This window comes from Lepus europaeus, chromosome 1, assembly GCF_033115175.1.
Source record: "Lepus europaeus isolate LE1 chromosome 1, mLepTim1.pri, whole genome shotgun sequence".
NCBI classification, from domain to species: Eukaryota; Metazoa; Chordata; class Mammalia; order Lagomorpha; family Leporidae; genus Lepus; species Lepus europaeus.
The window spans coordinates 163287411-163306818 of record NC_084827.1 but is presented as its reverse complement, the minus strand read 5'-3'; the positions used below and the strand labels follow the sequence as shown (position 1 = coordinate 163306818).

The window sequence follows — 19408 nt, the reverse complement described above, 5'->3', positions numbered from 1 at the left end:
TCAATGCCTGTTTTAAACCTTTGAAATTCAAATCACGTCTATACATTTTCGCTGCAGTACAAGAGGGCCCCTTCGCTGTGCTGTGCTGTTCTGTATTTTCCAAGATCCCTCCCCCACGTAGAACAAACACTGCCTCAGTCACTAAATATACCTCAACCACCTCATTTTTAAGGACGCGGCGAGGAATTCCATTGAGCAAATGGGCGGTGATTTATGTAACCGTGTTCCTTATTTAGGACTTCTACATGGGGCGCTGAGAGATGGCGCCGCACAAGCAGCGGCCGCGCTCCGACGACTGGCCGTGAAGAAGGTGGGGACAGCTAGGTCGCCGTGCAGGGTTTTAGGAGCAGGGCGACGGAGGGGACAGGGTCAGCAAGGCAGCGGCCGGAGGAGAAGGAGCCTGTGGAGTGAGATTTGGGAGGAATGCGAGGCCGAGGGCGAGCGGTATTCAGAGGCAAAGGGTATCGAATGGGTGGAACCCAAGACCCACCCAACCGGGGCGAGCCCCCAGACCTGACGTTGCGGCGGGCAGTGCAACCCGAAGCCGGCGTTTCGAGGCTCTGCACCAACAGAGGGCGCCGTGTCCTCAGCAGTTTGCGGTGGGCGGCTCCCAGCTGCTGGCCAGATGCGGACAGCTGGACTGCGGGAGGCGAGAAGCGCTCCTTGAGCTCCGGCAGACCTGCGGTCCGCGGGAAAAGCACGAAGGGACATCAGGGGTCGGGGAGTGGTAGCGGATCATTGCACTCGCAGATCGCCTGCCCCTGTGGGCCAAAAAGGGGGAGCCTCCCGCCCGGAGGGGGCGCCGTTTTCTGATTCCCACAAAAATGCAGCACGGGCTGGCTCAGCAAGACAGATCTGGGGCCACGGGGTCTGGCGCGGGGCCAGGAGAGACCCACGCGGCAGCCTGAGGCGGGAGAGAGCAGTCCTGGGGGGCCTTGAACTTTTTGGAGTACCCTGTTGTCCACTCCAGACACTCCAGCGCGCGCGCGCACACACACACACTCCTGCAGTCTCTCTGCCCCAGGCGCAGTGTGCGTTCGAGGAGAAACTGAGGCACTGCAGGAAGAAGCACGGAATAGACCCTCCTCCCTGTAACCTCCAGAGCCGGGAAAAGACGAAAGGGCCGCAGCCGAAGCTCCAGTTAAAGACCCTGGGGCCAGGGGCAGCCCTTGCCCTGCCGGCTGTCCCCACCCCCGGCTGCTCCCCGGCTCCGAGGTAATCAGCTGCTACGCGCGGCTGTAATTGCCGGTGCAGACCCGCCTGGCGGAGGGCCGGCGGGCGGCACAGGGGCGGGTGAGGGGCTTAATTGCAGGGCTTCAGCCTGCAGTCTGGGCTGCAGCTCCTCTGGGGGGAAAGGGCGCGCCCCTTAAGTTCCGTGGGTCTGGCCTTGGAGAAAGCCAAAAGCCCTTCAGGTCGGTAGTTAGGGGTCCCTTCCCCGAAATCGGGGGCTGGGGGGTTGAACCCCCCAGAACGGTGGGGGAGCTGGAGGCCCGGGAAAGCTGTTGGGTACCGGGGCGGGGGGGGGGTCATATTCCTAACTCCCCACACCCACCCTAGAAGCCTTGGTTCGTCTGGTCCGAAACTCCTCCCATGTTCTGACCAGCACCCACCCCCTCCCCTGTCTGCCGCCCCCGTCGCCCCCCTTCTCGTATCCCCAGGGCGCTCCCACCCTGGGGAAGAATGTGCCCTCCTAGCGCACCCTTGCCATGGTAACGGCACACCCCCACCCCCGCGCTTGCAGCGGCGAAAGGGGGGGGGGGCGCCTCCCAGCCCTGCGGACACACCTCGGCTGCCCTGGTTGCCACAGCAACGGGGCGTTTCTGAGTGCGCAGCCGTGAAGCGGCGAAGGGCTCGCCTCGCCATCCCTAACCCCTACAACCCACCAACAGAGGACCCTGCAAGAGTTACACCCCCCCCCCCGCCCCCGGCCCCGCGCGCCGACTCCAAGGACAAGGTCCAGAGAGGGATCGCGAGGCCATCTCTGCTTCCACGTGGGCGAGCCTAGGGAGCCCAGGCGGCCAGAGGGCCCCCGGAGAGCACAGATCCTGAAAAGGGATGCCCCTCCCCCAGCAGAGCCCAAGGGGGGCGCTGGCAGCAGGAAGCCGGGGAAGGGCCCGGAGGCGTGCAGGCCCCACAGCGGAGCGGTGATTACAGGGACCTGTCCCTCCCGCCCCCGGCTCCCACTCTCATTAAGTCATTTTTTCCCCTGTTGGAAAGTCCCCGGGCCTTGAGCACAGGGGCTGGGGCGACCGCAGGCAGCTGCCGGCAACCACATGAGAAGGGGGGGGGGGGTGCTGAGAGAGGGGAGGGACCGCGACTGGGGCCTGGCCACTCTCCAACGTGGAAGGCCCCCTGCCGGAGGCTAGCTGGGGGCGCAGTAACTCGGGGGAAGGAGGAGTGGCCAGCTGGCCCTGACCCTTCTCAGCCTCCTCCGGGGCACTCCTGTAGCTCGTTGGTCCACCTTTGCACGCCTGCTCGGCTCGCTTCCCAACTGTGGCTCCTTGGGGGGACTGAAAAGCTGGATGCCTGGGTTCTGACCCCACCCCAGCCTTAACCCTGCCACTGCCTGCCGATCTGTCCCACCTCCTCATCCCGTTAGCTTCTCGGCTTCCCGCCACCGTGGGGCCACGAGGGTTCCGGTAGCGCCCAGCACTTCTTCCCCCAACCAGGAGGTAACAGGTGACCTTCAGGTGAAAGACATTGGGGGTGGGAGAGGCCCTCTCCTCCTCCCAATGACCTCTGCGCACCTTCTGTTCCCTTGCCTGGTCCCTGGTTCTCCCCACACTGCTGGCAGCTTCCCCCACTCCCACCTCCTTTCAGCCCATTTGCCCTACTGCCAATCAGGCTTCAGCCAGCGTGCATAGCCCAGTGCCCCGCGGGGGCCCAGCCAGCCCCTTATCATCTCCACATGTCTATGTAGGGCCTTTATAAACCAAGTCCCGCACACCTCTTTACAATTGTGGGCTCCACCTTTGGTGCCAGCACTCTGGTCAGTTTCTGGCCCAGGGAGAGGACAGTGGGTGGGCGACCCCTTTCACTCCTTCCCCACCTTTTCCTCCCCTCCTTTGCAGGTCGGATGACCAGGCCTTGACTCACTAGAATGTGTCCCCTCCCCTAGCCCAGCCACCACCCCCTTCTCTCTAGAGACAGCCCTGCTCTGCAGTCTTGCTGCTCCTGCCTGGGTGTCCTGGCTTCATCCAGTCTCCCCTCCCCCGGCTCCATCCTCTTTAAGCCTAGAAAGCAGTGGGGGGGGGGGGGTAGCCCAAGGCTAGTGCTGTAGTGGACAGTACTGGGGGTGGGAGCACCCCCCACCGCATTCTCCCCACCCATGTCTCCCCTCACTGGAATGGGAGAGAGGAAGGGGGTAGGGAACCCAGCCCCCACAGCTCTCTCCGGGGTGATCAAGAGGAAAGGAATGAGGCAGGTGTGTCTGGCTGCTCCCGCTCACCCCTCCTCCCCAGGGACTCTCACCCGCCTGCCTATGGGGCTGTCTTTTGGGGGATGGGGAGAAAAACCCGGTTCTAAGTGGAGGCAGCCCAGCCAAGGATTTGCAAGGTCCTGCTGCCCCAGGCATGCCTGGGAGCGGCTGGGATGCAGGCGATCAGAGGGAGGGGGCTGAAGGCAAGCCAGTGGGGACAAATCTCCCAACGGTTGGGTCATCCTGGGTGCCACCCCTGGAGGCCTCCTTTCTGTCTCAGCCCCATCCAGAAGTAGGGGGACACAGGACAGGGGAGGGAAAATGGAATTCGTGCAAGTGGGCAACTGGGGACAGGAACAAGAACTTCGTCCTTGTCTGTCTGGCTCACCCAGAGCGGTGCCATTCTGGAGTAAACTGAGGCAGCCCGCAGCACCCCAGCTGTGAGCAGCCAGAGGCCTCGATGCCGGAGGTGAAGTATGATTTCCCCAAGATCCTGACCCCACCTCCCTCTCCTCCGACCTCCTCCTAGGGGGTCTGTTTCAGAAAAACATTAGGTCTGGAAGCCAAGGGGAATGCAACCCTGGGCCCAGAGCGCCAGCTCAGCAGTGTCCCTGTGGACACGTGAGGACGTGGTGGGATCACTGACCTACAAGGGGGCTCCCCGAGCTGGGAGCCTGCAGGCACAAGAGGCGCAGGAAGTATACACACACACACACACACACACACACCCCAGCCTCACTTGCCTGCCCTGCCTGTCCTGCCTGGACTCAGAGAGACCAGAATCCAGACAGTGAGTCTCCGGGCCCTCCCCCGCCCCCTCTTCCCAGCCGCACCTCCTGGCCCCACCTGCTCCCCGGGGCGCTGGGCTGGGTTGAGCTGGGTCTTGCCCAGGATTACTCTTCTCAGAGTGCCTGCTGTCTCTGCCGACGGTTGCTGCTGGGCAGGGCCACTCGTCCTGGCTTGTGGCAGAGGGCTCAGGCACAAGGTGGGCGGTTAGAGAGCTGGCACCGAGGGCAGGGGCTCCAGCCCCTTCTAGACTTCTCCACTGCCTCCACCCAGTTCAGGCCTCATCTCTGGTTAGGTGGATGGTGGTAACCCCCTGCCTGGCCTTCCAGCGGTCATCTCGTCCCGTTCAGCCAGTTCCACCTGCAGCAGTCCATGTGGGAATCCGACCAGGACTGTCCCCTGCTTAGGACATTCCTCTTAAATAACACCCCTACCCCCTTGACCTGCAGGGACAGTAGGTGTGACCCCTGCCCACCCTCTGGCCTCCACTCCTGCTGGCCAGCCCCTGGTGGCTTCAATCACAATGGCTTCTTTGCTGTGCCTCCCAGGAGGCAGAGCTGTTTCTCACCACAGCCCTTGCATCCGCTTGGCGTCAGCCCGGAAAGCTGTTACCCTCAATCCCTCCCTCCCATCTGACAGGTCTCAGCATGACTGTCACAGCTCTGGGAGGCCTTCCCTGACCAGTGGCTTTATCCAGAGCGCCCCCTCCCCGCAAAACAACTCTACATCCAGAGTCCTGTTTTATTCCCTTCACAGCACATAGCACCGTTTGAAATGACCCAGCGTGTTTACTTGTTTATTTGTCCCTCTTCCTCAGCAAGAAGTAACCCCCAGTGGGCAGGTGCTGTGTGTGTCTCTCCAGTATCCACATCAGGGTTTTCAGTGCCCCTCATCCCCGGACAGAGGGCCACGAGAGTGCAAAATAAATATTTGTTAAATGAACCACGAGGGGAATGTTTATGTCCATTTCTTCTCTTCCCCTCCCGCTGCGGGGGAAGGGGCGGGGGCGGGAGGCTAAGGCTGAAAGGAGACAGGCTCTGGAGCCACCTGCCCGATGCCTGTTCGAGGAGATAGGGCCACCGCTGGCCCAACTGAGCTGTCCCAGAGCCCACAGGAGCGAGCAGTCCTGGGCTGTCCCGCGACTGCAGATCCGCAGAGCCAGGAGGGTCCATGTTGGTCCAGCCTCCTCTCCAGGAGCCAAGAAGGGGGCTGCCCTGGCCGAGCTCGCTGCGGAGGGGCCGGGGCTCTTGGGGGAGGCGTGGGGTGGGGGTGTGCCCGGGGAGCCCCGGGCGGCTCACTTGCAGACGCTGACCCACTCGGTGATGCGGCACTCTTCGCAGACCACGAAGCAGCACCAGTGGAAGCGGCAGTGGCAGCGTTCGCTGCGCGTCTGGCGTAGGATGTTGTGGCCGCGGCCGCAGCACATGCTGCCGCAGCCGTCGGGGCCCGCGCTGCTCTTGTTGCACAGGCGGCCCACGGTGCCCGCCGAGTCCAGGCGCGGCTCGCGCTCGCAGAAGTCGGGCGACTTCTCAAAGTAGACCAGGTCGGCGGGGCTGGCCCGGCGGCGCGGCCCGGGGGTGCCCGGCGCTGGGGACGGCGCCCCCGCAGGGCCGGGTTCCAGCTGGCCGCCGTTGCGGTTGTGCGGCCGGATGAGCGTGGCGCGGTGGAAGCGGTTGCGCAGCAGCGCCCCCACGGCGCGGAACTCGGGCGTCACCTGCCAGCACGTCTTGAGCTGGCAGCTGCCCGACGTGCCGTGACACTTGCACTTCCGCCGCATGTTCTCCATCACCGCCTGCGGAGGGAGGCACCGCCGTGAGGGGTGGAACGCTGGCCGTCAGCGCCCCCCTGCCCACCTGCCCGCTGAGACTAGCCAAGCCACTTCCACAGTACAGAGGCAAGCGCTGAGGCCCCAAGCCGAAACGGGGACCCCACAGCACCCGCGCCAGGCCTTTCCTTCGGGAGAATTCCTCTGCCTACTTACTGCTGTGCCCCCATCCGCCTCCCACCAGGGTCGGCCCCCTCGGGGGAATTCCCTCCTTCCGGCTCCCCGCGCCTTTCCCGCCGCAGCTGCAGGGGGCTCTTGGGACTGGAGGCTCTTGCTTCCTGAGGGGGATCCCAGATCTCCAGGGGAATTCCCTTGCCTTCCATCCGTCCCAGAGGGACGAGGAGCAAGGGGGTGCAGGCTCCGCCACAACGGTCCCAAAGCCTCTGGCCTCACTCCAGGCTGTGAGCCCCTGCTCCGCCAGGGGTGGAGGGGTAGGGAGTAGGCTGGGAGCCAGTCCACCACTCCCACTCCCACTGGGCCTTGCAGTCCTTTCTTGGGGCTGGGGGGTGGGATTCCTCCAAGGAAGTGAGCACCCACCAGGGGCCAAAGCTCTACCTGAAGACAGAAGAGGATGAAGTCCAGAGGGGGCCAGGGAAAATGGAGAGGGTCTTCACCCCCTACCTAGCTCTCAGCGTGCCCTAGGACTGCTGCCCAGAACCCCTTTGGCACTAGCCTCGCCACATAGCCCGCAGGACACTGCACGCAGCCTCCTTTTCCCCCAGTCCGTTCCAAAGACACACACTGGAGCAGAGGGACCAAGGACAGGGCCCTCACAGCTAGGCCGTAGGGGCTGGAAGGGAGGGATCGTGCCCCTCCAGGTCTTAAAGGGCTCCGCACTCCTGTGCACAGCCTGTGGTGTCAGCACCACGTGGGAACCAGCCTAGAGCCTTCCCAGGCCCACAGCTCCAGAACATGTGCTTCCCACAGGCAACAGCCATTAATTAACCAGTTTAACGAGGAAGGGGAGGAGGAGCAGGCGCAGCAGGAGGAGGAGGCACTGGGGGTATGGGCCAGAATGGTATCTTGAAGTTGGGGGAAAGAGTTGCATAGACAGGGGCAGGGCCCGGGGGGGGGGGGTGATCTGAGGGCAGGTGTGCCTCAGTTTACCCCACCTCTAAGTCAAGAAGGGAACCGCTGAGTTGGTCTTTGTGGAAGAAGAAGATGCAACAGTGGGGGCTCAGAGGCGGAGAGAAAGGGGAGCGGGGAAGGCACCAGGCAGAGTGAAGGGAGGCCAGGAACGGGGCAGGATTAGGAGAAGGGATGTGCAGGGAGTCAGGGCAAGCAGGGCCTGAGCGGCCGTGAGGGCCAGCGAGCATCGAGGTGCAGACCAGACCGGACCTCGGGTGCTCTGTGGGGGAAACAAAAGCGCCCAGGCTCCGAGCTCAATCGCCTCGGGGTGAACGCTGCCTCCACCACTTTCTCCCCCTTGCAACACCTTGGGCAAGCTTCTTAGTCAATCTATGCCTCAGTGGAGACATCTGAGCGTGAGGTTAATAAGAGCATCCACCTCGGAGCGAGTTGTCCGGACTAGATAGGCTGAGAGGTGGCGCGGTGCTCCGCACAGGGCTGAATGCCCGGTAAGCACACAGCTGGCGCAGGCTGTGGTCCCCCACTCCCCCACCCCAGTCTCCTGATTTACATATGCATTTACTTCTTTTGCATGAATGACCTTTGAAGTAGCAGGAGCATTTGAAGGAGGAAGGTGGCAGGCCATGGGACAACCTTTCCACAATGTCCTGTGGACAGCACAGGTAACCCAGGGGAGGTCACAGAATCACTGGCCAAGGGGAGCTGGGGGCTGCGGGTGGGGGGCCTTCTCCTGATCCAGTTCAACCTTCTTGCTCTACAGGCGAAGAGCAGGGTGGACACCTGAGGTCCTGACTGCCAGCCCAGCCCTTAGAGGAAAAGGAAGGAGCAGGTGGCTCCCGCAGGGGGTGGTGGTAGCCCAGAACAAAGCCCTTTCAGCCCCGGGGGTCCCTGGGCTTAATCTACTCCCTGGTGCACAGTAGGTACTTGATGCGTGTTTGTTGACTGAATTTAGAGAGGGCAATGAGCTGGGGGAGCACTGTGGTCCCAAGAGAAGAGGCATGGAGAATGGGCGGCCCCGAGCAGAGCTCTGGCGCAGACCCGGGGGGATGGGACTCTCACCTGCCTACCGACTCGGTTGTTGTGGAGCCTCATGCGCGCGTGGATGTCTCGGTGAGGCTCCCGGGAGTCCAGAAAGTCCTTAGAGAAGCGCTCGCCGAAACCCACGTCCGGGCTGCAGCCGCCCCACTCCCAGGAGTCCTGCAGGCCCGGGCTGGCGGGGGGCAGGGCGGGGTGCTCCGGGACCCCGTGGCTCAGGCCCTTTCCACGTTGCAGCGCGTCCAGCTGCAAGCGGTGCAGCTTCCGACGAAAGGCCTCCTCGTCCCCGCGCCGGGACGCGTCGCAGCCGCACGCCCGCAGTTTGCCCAGGGCGCACGCGTTGGACACGGCGTGCACCACACCGGCCGCCGCGATGGCGTAGGCGAAGGCGCTCTCTCGGAAACCTGCGGTTAGAGACCCAGAAAACACGAACTCTGAAGAGGCCTCGATATCCCATCGCCCTGGCTGCCCTCCCCACTTCTCAGCCCACCGAAAGGAAAAGAGGAGGTGGGGAGGAAGGGTCAGGTTCAAGGGTAGCAGTCAAAGCAGGGCAGGCGTCTGGGCAGCGCACTACCCTCCCAGTTTAGTTGACAGCACCCTGAGCCAGCTCTCCATCTCTCCTGTAGGGCAGCAAGTATCCACTAAACCCAGCTCCCTCTCCAAGTGATGCCTGAAGTTTAAAAATATGCCTCCAGATAGGAGACATTGTTTAACCTGAAGAGTGAATGACCAGTGATGGAATTCTGGGCTGCAGGAGCTGTCCGTAATAGGAGGAGGTAGCTTGCTCCTAAGATTCTCTACCCTAAGATCACCTGCCTGGTGTGTGCCCACCACAGGTCTCCCTGATGACCAGGCTCCAGGGGCAGAGCAGAGAGGCAGCGGCATGTCCCTGTCCTTGTCCACATGCCTGAAATGGACACTCTGCCTGTGATCCCCCTGGGTCAGTGGCACAGGTTGTGATGCTACAGGTGGGTCAAGCAGTTTGCAGGGAATATGGCATATCATATTTTGAAAATTGAGAGGGAAGGTCAAGCGGAGGCAGACCCTCCCCCTAGATTCTCAGGAGGCACAGAGCCTCACCCACACCCAGCCACAGTCAGGGACCTGCACCTGTGCCAGCCTGGTCACTGACTTATCTACCTGCCTTCCCTTGTAGTGCTCCTGCTGGAGCCATCTTCTGGGCCTGTGACAAGAGGAGGCCAGCCTGCCAGGGAGGGTCCAGCCCTGGAACCTGCAAGCTATTCCTTGCTTATTCTGCATCTGAGAAAGGACCAGCTAGGAACAGATTCTGGTTTGTCTCTGACCGTCTCTGGGTCCGTGAGAGAGAGAGAGAGGGCAGGCAGTGGGGGAAGCCAGGAGCAAGAAGAACTCCCGCACAGAGAGGAGAATCCGTCTGTGGCCTGGGCTCCTGTGGGAGAAGCCCAGACCTAGGAGGAAGCTGATGGTTTTGGGGGAGACCAGAAAGCGACAGCAAATGAGAAGTCTGGGCCCTTCCACCCCAATATCAAAGTCAGCTGTCAGAGGTACACAGACCCAGGAAGACCAACCAGGAGTGGACAGTGACACCAGGCCAACCAAGCCAACCATACCACAGATCCTTGCTCCTGGTACCATAGACCCCTGTCCGCCTCTTCCTGCCCTAGCAAAATCATAAGAGGAGGAGGAAGAGGAAGAGGAAGAGGAGGAGTTAAAAATCTAATCTTGGGAGCCAGGTTGCCTGTGTCCAAATTTTGGCTCTTCCACTTCCCAGCTGTTAACAGCTCTGTGAACCTTGGCCAAGTGAGCGTCACTGCACCGTGCCTCAGTTTCCCCAGGATTACTGCTCTCTGCCTTGCTGTAGTTCCAAGAAGCAAACCAGTTAGTAAATGTGACGTGCCTGGAATAATGGCCCAGTCATAGTGAGCACTGCGATCCCATTAGCTGTGCTTGGTCCTCCCTGCTGGCAGAGCCGCTGTGTTTTCAGGCCTGGCTTCTTGTTTCGCTCTGGCCAGGGAGAGTCCGGCTTATGACTCATTCTAGAATAGACCACGGAGGCCACCAGATGCCCAGGAAACAGACTTTCATTCCTTAGCGTCTCCTTGCGCCTCAAAGCATCTCAGCATCTTTCCCATAGGAAGTCCAGCTATGAGCAGACAAGAGGGCATGGGGATGGCACCTGAGCCTTCAAAGGGGATGCTGGGAACTGGCAGGGGCAGAAACTGCTCTGGCGTGATGGGGCCTCTGGGGAAGGAGGGTTGACCCAAGTCCTTGAGAAGTGCACCTTGCTTTTATCCCTGGCCTCTTGAGCACTTCTCTCATTGCTGGCGGAGTCTCCAGCCTGCTCCTAGGACACATGGCAATACTCAGTCCTCCAAAGGCAGCCCAAGCCTCAGAAATCACCCGCCCCTACACACGCACACGCACATGCACACACGCACACACACGCACACACACAGTGCAGAAGAGGGGAGCCCGCGGTCACAGGCCTGGCAACTTCCTGCTGCAGGACATGTGGCTCTAAGTCACCCCGCTGCTGAGAAAGACACCCTGGTAGTCCAGTTTCCAGTTCCCAGGGCCCTGTCTGCACTTGACAAGAGGAAAGAGCAAGCCGCTGGTCCAGAGGGAAGCACAAGACCAACCGACCAACCACCATCTGCCAGGCTCTGTCATATTCGGGGCAGGCCTGGTGAGTCTGGAGACATGTAAGACAGCACCCCTACCCCAGGCAGCTAACGATGCCTTCCCCTGCAGCATCCCATGGCCTCTGACAGCTGTCACAGGCACGTGTCAATGAGGGCAGGGTGAGTGTCGTCACCCTCTGGTCCAAGCATCCAGGCCTCAGCGAAGTCCAGCCTACTGGGTCTGCCCCGGCTCCCGTTCAGGGCCCCAGTTTCGGTCCTGGCCCCGACTGTCTGGGGTAGACGCAGGCACTGTGCCATCTGGCCAGCTGGAGGGGGAGTAGGGCGGGGCCGTGGCCAGCTGGGCTGCCCCGAGCAGGGTAGGGGGGGCTCGTTAAGACGCACAATTAGCCGCTCTGCCTTTGATCTGGGACAGGGACTGCCAGCCTCTAAGTGGAGTCAGCTGCTGCTACAGGCCGCAGCCAACGACCAGGAAAGGGCTGGGAGGAGGCTTGGAGGACAGGGGGGTGTGGAGGAGAGAGGATTCAGGAGCCAGTGGGAACTAGGAGGGGCTGGAGAAGCCAGAGCCCAAAGAGAGAGGGACGGGGAGAGGCCTGGTCCCCATTCCCTCCATGCACGTAATCTGTGTGCCTGAGCAGAGAATCCTGTCCATGTGGAAACTCTTCAGCATGACACTGGATGGGGCCACACATTTGCACAAACATGCGTAGGTGTGTGCATGTGTGCACGTCAGCTCCATTGCTTGGCAGCCATGCCCACTGCACCAGCTCACCTCTGGGCACTCGGTGGGAGCTGCTATCGGCGGTGTAGGGGTTGGGCACAGGCTCTGAAGTCAGCAGACCCTATTTAACTCCCACCTCTACTGCTCACTTACAAGCTGTGTGACTAATGGCAAGTTACCCAACCTCGCTCAGCTTCATTTGTAAAATGGGGATAATAATAGGACCTGCCGCATGGGGACCGTAGAAGGAGGCTAAAGCATGGGTAAAGGGGCTGTAGAATGGTGCCTGACATAGAGCAAGTGCTGGCTGATTTACTGGGTGTCATTAGAATAACAGGGACTTAGGTGATCCTGGGTGTGATGGCCTGTGCCCCAGTTTCTCCACCTGAGTGCTGCTACAAACTCCAAGCCCTGGAGGCCTAGGTATAAAACCAAGACCCCGAGGATGAATGTACAAGGGAGCTGGGAGAAGGTGCAGGACCCTGGAGGGCACAGGCTGGACACCGACGCTGCCAGTTTCTGCTGGCTTGCTCAGGGTCTCACGCCCCCCCCCCCTTTTCCTTCCACTCCAGATAGGTCTGGGTCTTAGGAAGGGTAGCACCTGGACCGTGGGGGGCCTCCTAGGTCTTGCTTCATGAATCCACTGCATGCCCCGCCTAGCCTCTCACCTCCTCTCCACTCCAGTGCCTGGGCCCAGCGCCCAGCAGCCTCTTCCTCAAATCCGAGTGGGAGTTGGAGGGGTCCTCATTGCAACAGATGTCTGCCCAGGCACCAGCCACCTGGGTCCCTAGCACACACAGCTGGGGTTACCCCAGTGCCCTGGGCACCCAGGTCCCTGCAGCCAAAGCAGTGAGCCTGGGCTCAGGGCCCTCCCCCAGCTGATTCCTGGTGCTCCCTAACCCACTCAAGACATCTGCTCCACCTCGGGCTCCAGCATCCCTCCGCTTCTCTCTCTGGCTAGGTGAAGCCCTGCTTCCGGCTGCCCTCCCCAGCTTGTCCACGCCAAGTGTTCAGCACCTCCCCGTCCAACCTCCATCAGAGCCCATTCCTGCCAGGGAAGGTGTCAGGGCAGCCAGATGACAGAAACGGAGAAGGAAGACCCTAGGACTGCCTCCCCCCAGCAGCCACTGACATCTCCACACCGTAGAATTCACCTGTAAGAGAAGCCCCCAGGAACCCTGGGTCAGAAGAGAGAACAATCCCCTATACTCCATTTGGGGGCCAGGGAACGGAGGTCCCTGACCATGCGCAAGGAACAACTAGGGGCTGCCACCAGGAGTGGCTTCGTGGAATTCCAATTCATCTAGTCTTGGAGGAGATGGGCCAAGATGGACCAGGAAATGACCCCGAAGGAGAGTGACCCCGGATGTGAGTGGGGGAGGGGCGCAGGGGTGACCAGCGGAGGAGGGAGCCGTGGCTTTCCCTCCAGAAGTCCAGAGTCCCCTCCAAAGGGGAAGAAGCCAGCTGTCCTAACTGGGGGCACAAGACACAGAGGGTAGGGTAGGGTGGTGTGCCCAGGCCCGGGAGGGAGCCCCGCCCCCGCCGCAGCCCCGGAGCTGCGGTCCCGCCCCCTGCCGGCGAGGGCGCCGCCCCGCCGCGGCTAGCCCTGGCAAGCCTCCCCCTCCACCCCTAACCTCTCCCCCACCCGTCCCCCCAGCTCACCTCCCGCTTATTAAACTGCAGGTGAACCCGGGAGCGCCTGGCGCCAAGCCAACCCCGCGTTGTTCCCCGCTCCCACCTCGCCCCCAGCTGCAGAGAGAGACCTCGGGTCCTTCCCCAGCCGCGCTGGCCGTTCCCGGCGTCCGATCAGGACGCCTGGGTTCGCTCAGACTGGAGGGCACCGGAAGACGGGAGGGGACGCCGGGGCCGGGGAGCGGGATGGAGGACTCGCCCTGCCTGGCTTCACCAGGGTGAGAGCGGGGTGAGAGCCTCAGCATCCGCCTCGGCCCCCAGCAAGCGGACACCGAAACGAGGACCTCGGGCTCGCGGGCAGCGCGGGCGACCTGCAAACCCGAGGGTGGGAGCGGGCGCGCGCGGCGGGGAGCCCCGGCCCGGCCTGGCCAGGGCCTGTCACTCGGTGTCGCCCAGCGCGCGGTGCGGCGGGCGGGGCGCACGGGGCGGGAGGGGCGGGCGGGGCGGGCGCGCGGGCGGCTGGGGCCGGGAGGCGGCTGGCGGCCCGCGGGGATTAGCTGGGGCTGCAAGCCGCCACACGCGCGGGCTGCGCTCGGCGGGCAGAAACGGCGCCCCGGGCCGGCGCGCGGGGGAGACGGGAGGGAGCGCGCGGGCGGGGCGGGCAGCCGGCGGAGGCTGGGGTGGCCCCTGACTTGGGGGCCCCGCAGGGGTCCTGGTGCAAAGGGAAAGGCCCTGGCCTTCTGAATTCTTTCTGAAGTTGGGGTGCCTTGAAGCCTGGCTCCCCCAGAAGCCATGTGCCTCCAGGCTACAGGGGATATGAAGACCCCTCCTCCTGCGCTGTGCACCGAGGACTGGACATGTCTCAAGGGACCAGGAGACATACCCAGAGAGACCTAACCAGGAGGCAGGGCCAGGTCTTTTCCCAAAGACCTGAGCACCAAGGCCTGAGATACCACCAGGTCAGGAGGTGGATAGAACAGAAGGGAGTGACCAGGCCTCCTCATCTCCAGCCTCTCTAGCCCAAGCCACTCTAGGGATTGTCAGGGTGAGCCCCGAGGTCACCCCGAAATCGGGTGCAGCTTCTCTGAGCTTTGGGGGCAGAGGGGTGGGCAGGGCCGGCAGGCCTTCGGGGTAGGAGCCTCCTGTCTGGCTCAGGCACGTGCACTCCCAGTGCCTCTGATTCAGAGAGGGCTTTTGGAGGTGGCAGGGATGACACAGACCTGGTGGAGTATCCTCCCCGTCCCCCAGCCCCCAAAGAGCTTCAGCAGAAGTGTCCATGGTTCACCCGCCCATGCTCTGGCAAAGTCCCCAACCCCTTCTAGTGGCTCTTCACCCTCAGTGTGGTTCACTAAGTAGAGGGTAAACGGAGGCAGGTGACGGACATGAGGGTTTCCTGGGTCTGAGGTGGGTGGTGTCAGTGTAAGGGCGCAAGAAGCCAGGAGCGCCACCCTCATGCAATCCATTTCTCTGTGCCCCATGGCCTTTCTGAGCCCAGGAAGAGGCAGAGAATCAGTGTGCAGCCCCTGGGGGAGGAAGCATGGCTGTGGTGGAGTTGGGGGACCGGGCAGGGCTTGGGGCAACTACCTCTGCTGAAGATGGGGCTCTCGTAGGGGATCTTGTTGCGGGTCTCGAGGCTGGAGCAGTTCCAGCGCTGGTCCCGGAACTGGTGTTGGCACTCGTGGATGGCGATCTGAATGCCCTGGATGGCCGAGGCGGCCACGTCCGGGTGGCGCACACACACCTCCATCTGCCGCCGGCTCAGGCCGGGCAACGTCAAGCACACCGTGTTGGCGTTGAGCACGGGCTCTGGGGGCAGGCGGAGGCCAAGGATGTCGTTGGGTGCTGACCTGCGGGCATGAGGGGCGGGGTGGGTAAGTGTTTGGGGAAGCTGGGAGGGGCCTAAGAACACAGCCGTCCCAAGGCCATAGGCCCTCTGGGTTCCAACCCTTGCTCTGAAGTTCGGGCCCATCTGTACCTCTTAAACCTCTGTTTTTGTTTTTGTTTTGTTTTTTTACTTCCTTACCAACATCCCCTCCGACGCAACTCAGCCGGCTACACACACACACACACACACATAAGCCTGCACCATTGTATACATGTCCACCAGGCCTGCACACACAAGGTGTCACCCGTACCTCTCTGGGCACAGAGGCCACAGTACACACGGGGCCCGCCACGAGCCCACTCACAAAGGCACATTTGAGACCATCACATTCACACAGACGTGTGCACTGCGGCACACCGCGTGGGGGACAGACAGACCCAGCACACGTGGGACAGACCACGTGCACACGTCATCATAGTTACAGACACGCGTGCAAAGACACCCGCACTTATGCTGGGATTTGTCTTAACACGCAGGGACCCAGGAGCTCACATCCACGCACACAAGCACTCCAGGGCGGCTCAGCAGCACAGCTGGCTGGGCTCGCTCAGTCACACACACGGAGCCTCTCCAGCTGTCTTTCCTGACCTCACCTGGGTTCCCCACTTCCCACCCCTTCCCCCGGGCTGGGGTGATCTCACAGGTGGAGGAGGTCTCCTGGGGTGGGGTGGGGGTGCACTTTCCCAGAATGGCAGGAGCTCCAGGCTGGTCCTGCTCCCTGTACGTCTGCCTTCCCCCCTGGTTGCCATCACTCTCCTGAGCACTGCCCTACCCTCCAGGACTTGCCCAGGTTTTGTCACCAGTCTAACCCCCTCCTGGGAGGGAAGCTCACTGACTTTCCATGTCCCTCCCTCCCTCCCGGGCCCCCTTGTCCCAGCGGGAGAACCAGAGGCCCCCGGGGGCTCCCCGGGGGTCCCAGCGCTCCAGGAGGGCGGAGCATGAGGTGCAGGCTCACCTGGGCACGGCAGCAGCCAGCAGCAGTAGGAAGAACAGGAGCGCCCAGAGCGCGGGCCGCGGCTGGGGCCGGGGTCGGAGCCGCAGCCAGGGGCGAGGGTGGGCGCTGCCCATGGCGCGAGGGCCGGGACGGCGGGGAATGGGGGGGCTCACAGTCCGGTGGGACTGGCGAGCCGGGGGTCTCGGTGCATGATCGGCGGGGGTCGGGGCGGCTGCGACACACAGCTCCGACTCGGGTCACGGCTCCCGGAGCAGACGGCGCCCGCCTCCCCGCTCCATGGGGCAGCGCCCCCGGGCACCGCCCTCGGGGGTGGGGTGGGGAGCGGGCGAACCGGGCACCTCCTGGCACAGGGGTCCGGGGAATTTCCCGAGGCCCCCCTGCGACAACTCCTGGTGCCTCTCGAGGGTAAGGGGGGCCCGGAGGTGCAGCGGGCTGGGGACTCGGGGCTGGGGTGCCGGGGAGCCCCCCCAGCGCCGTGCCGCGAGCCTGCGCTTCCCGAGGGCTTGCGAGACGGCCGAGGGGGGGCGGCGCTGTCTGTGCCCGGCCCCGCAGCCGGGAGAGCGAGTGACTGTCCCAGCTCGGGGAGCGCTGCCGCCTCCCCTTTCCTCCCCCCCCCCCCATTTGGTGTCTCAGGGCTCTACCCCACGTGACGTCACACGGGGGTGTGGAGGCGTGTGCGCCTCCCGAGGCGCCGGCCACTGCGTCCGCTCCGGACTGGGTGGGAGCGATCGTGGCGAGGGCGGGGGGGGGGGGGGGGAGAAGCCTCTGGGGCCGTGCCCCTGAACAGGGGCGCGCTGGTGTGTGTGGGCAAAGCGTGTCGAGCGAAGTGCGCGTACTCGGCGGCTGAGATGTAGCTGTTGGCGAGCGCGCCCCCATCCCAACACATGCACATGCCAGGTCTGCAGGGGAAGGGCTGCCCCTCTACCTGGGGCGAGGGTGGGGTTCAGGGGGGGCTCCCCTGGACCTGCCTAGTGAGGCGGGCCTGGGGTCCTGCACAGGAGCTTGGAAGTCTCTGGCTCTTCCTCAGTGTTGCTGGGTGCCCTTAAGCAGGTGTCTCCTGCTGGGCCAGACAGCTCTGCCCCTTTATGAAATGTTAACCGAGCCCGGTCCCATCTGGTCATCCAGCCAGTGAAGTAATGATGGCCAAAGTGCCTGGCTCCAGGCAGGACTTGCTGTGAAGCTCGGCACCCTAGGGTGGCCCTCTTGGGAGGAGGGCATAGAGGACCTTTGAATCCTCGAAGTGGATTTTGAGGTCATTTCACTGAACCCCCTTTTATTTCACCAAAAGAAAGAGGCTTCCCGCAGGGCAGGACTGGCTAAGGCCACACAAATTAGTGGAAGAGCCGGAACTGACCCCAGCGCTCCAGACTCCTTGCACAGCGGCTGCACCCCCACCCCGAGTGCTGCGTGCCGCCTGCCTGTGCACACAGATGCTGCGGGTCTCGCCCTAGCTCTGCCCTGGCCCTGCGTGCACATGGCCTCCTAGGAGGTCCTCAGCACCACTGCCCTCTGGGACCCCTTCTTGTCCCCTCCCCTGCTGAACAGCAGACACCCCCCTCAATACAGGGCGAGTACACAGTCCAGGCAAGGCTCGGAGAGCCAGCGGCTTAGGGCAGAGAGGCTCTGGCTTCTGGTTCCGGTTCTAACCTGGGGCCTGACAGTGAATGCTACTTCTGCTGTGGCCTCAGCATCGCCCTCTGCGAAATGGGCACGGGCCTCCCGCGCTGTGCACACACATTCCTCCCACTCCTCCTCTCTCTCTCTCTCTCTCTCTCTCTCTCTCTCTCTCTCTCTGAAGTGAGCCCCTCTTGGCTAACAGAACTTCTGGAGCCTCTGGGCTCCGAAACAAAAGGGGCCCATTCCTGGAATCGCCCATCCCAGGGGAACTGGAGGAGAGGGGTGGACCTTCCTGGTCCCCAAACTGTCAGGTGGTGGGGGTGGCCCAAGCACGAGGAGGCTGAGGCATAGCCCCCGCCCCTTTCCCCCTTCTCTGCCGGCAGCCACCGCAGCTGTCAGGAATTAAGGGCTTGAGGCTGCTGGGGGTGGGGGTGGGGCGGGGGGGGGGGAGCAGTCTGGCTGGACAGCAGGAAAACAGCCGGGGGCAGGAAGCAGACTGCGTCAGCCAGAGCCTTGTGTGACCCCAGCCACCCCCTGGCCTCCCCACTCTCCCCATCCACGCGCAAGGACAGGGACAGTTTGAGACTGGAGTTTGGGGTGAGAACGGGTAGGCACATGGCAGGCTCGCACTCAACACAGGAAGGAAGTAGAAACCCGGGGTGGGAGAGGGCACCAGCCGAGCTCCCATTGGCTGCTGGGGGAAACTGAGGCCCGAAAACCTTTCAGAACAGGCTCAACCCAGCACAGGAAATGGGTTCACAGCCAGGTTGCAGGCCTCCCCTGCTCCCCGTCTGGCACTCACACGCGTGTTTCCCACGCTTGACGTATCCCATGCGTCCCCTGGGGGTGGGCCGCACGCAGCTGAGTCAGCCTTCCCCGGAACAAGGCCTGGGGCTCTGCATTTCTGACCAGTGGCCCCGGTGTCTTTGGCACTCGGGAATGCCCACCTGGTGGGGCAGCTGATGGCTTCCTCTGGCCTCCCTCAGATTGGGGGACAGGGCATCCTCTTTGCTCCCCACCTCCACTGTTATGAAATAGAGGGGTGCCAAGGGGAGAGGGCGGGGGGACCCTGGAAAGCCCAGGAGGCAAACAGAGATTCTGCAGGCTGGCACTGGGGTGCAGGCCTCCCCGGCCCCCGGCGTGGGGCCCCTCTCCTGGGGACGTGGATGCAGGCACAGAGCCTTGGTACAGATGAAAATGAGGCCCAGAGGGCACAGCTGCAGCTGCGGCCCCAGCCCCATCTGACCCACGCCAGGGCCAAGCCCCTATCAGCAGCCCCCAGTCCCCGCCCTGGCCCTGCCCTGGGCCCTGGCCCTGAGCCCAGCCCCAGCCCCCGCAGCCGCCGCCCGAGACCACAATTACAGGGGCCACTGGGGGTGGGGGCCGCACCAAGGATGAAAGGCAGCTTGGAGAATGGTTCCAGCTGTGGCCGCCTTGGAGGAGGTCGCAGGGAAGGCGGCTGGAGGAGGCACCAGGGTGAGAACAGGTGGGACTCTTGGGGCCCAGTCTGGCTCAGTGCGGCCCCAGCGGGGCCCTGGTGCTCAGTGGGAGGCGGCTGCTTTGGTGGAGAAGAGAAGGAAGGCACCCCCGGCCAGTAAGGGGGCTCCTTGTCCTGTCGTCCAGCTGTCAGGGACCACCGTCCCACAGCCAGGTAAGGGGCGGTGCTTCCGGCTCAAGGCTCCCTGAGCCCCTGATGTGCTTGGTCCCTGAAGGGAAGGCGATGTTTTCTGAGGCTGTGGCCTCGGGCTGATCCCAGGCCTTCTCCCCGGCCTCCTTACCCCTCTGCCTGCGTGCTGCCTGTTCCCGATGTGGTCACACACACACACA

The 19408-nt window shown here is 63.1% G+C and overlaps 1 protein-coding gene across 1 annotated transcript; it reads right to left on the bottom strand.

Annotated features, from left to right (window-relative positions):
* Positions 1–5498: 5498 nt before the first annotated feature.
* WNT10A (Wnt family member 10A) lies at positions 5499–16077 on the bottom strand. Its single transcript, XM_062201917.1, has 4 exons — positions 15965–16077; positions 14709–14971; positions 8178–8557; positions 5499–5996 (listed from the first exon to the last, which is right to left on the bottom strand). Exons 1-4 carry the CDS (start codon positions 16075–16077, stop codon positions 5499–5501), a joined length of 1254 nt encoding a protein of 417 aa, XP_062057901.1.
* Positions 16078–19408: the final 3331 nt, after the last annotated feature.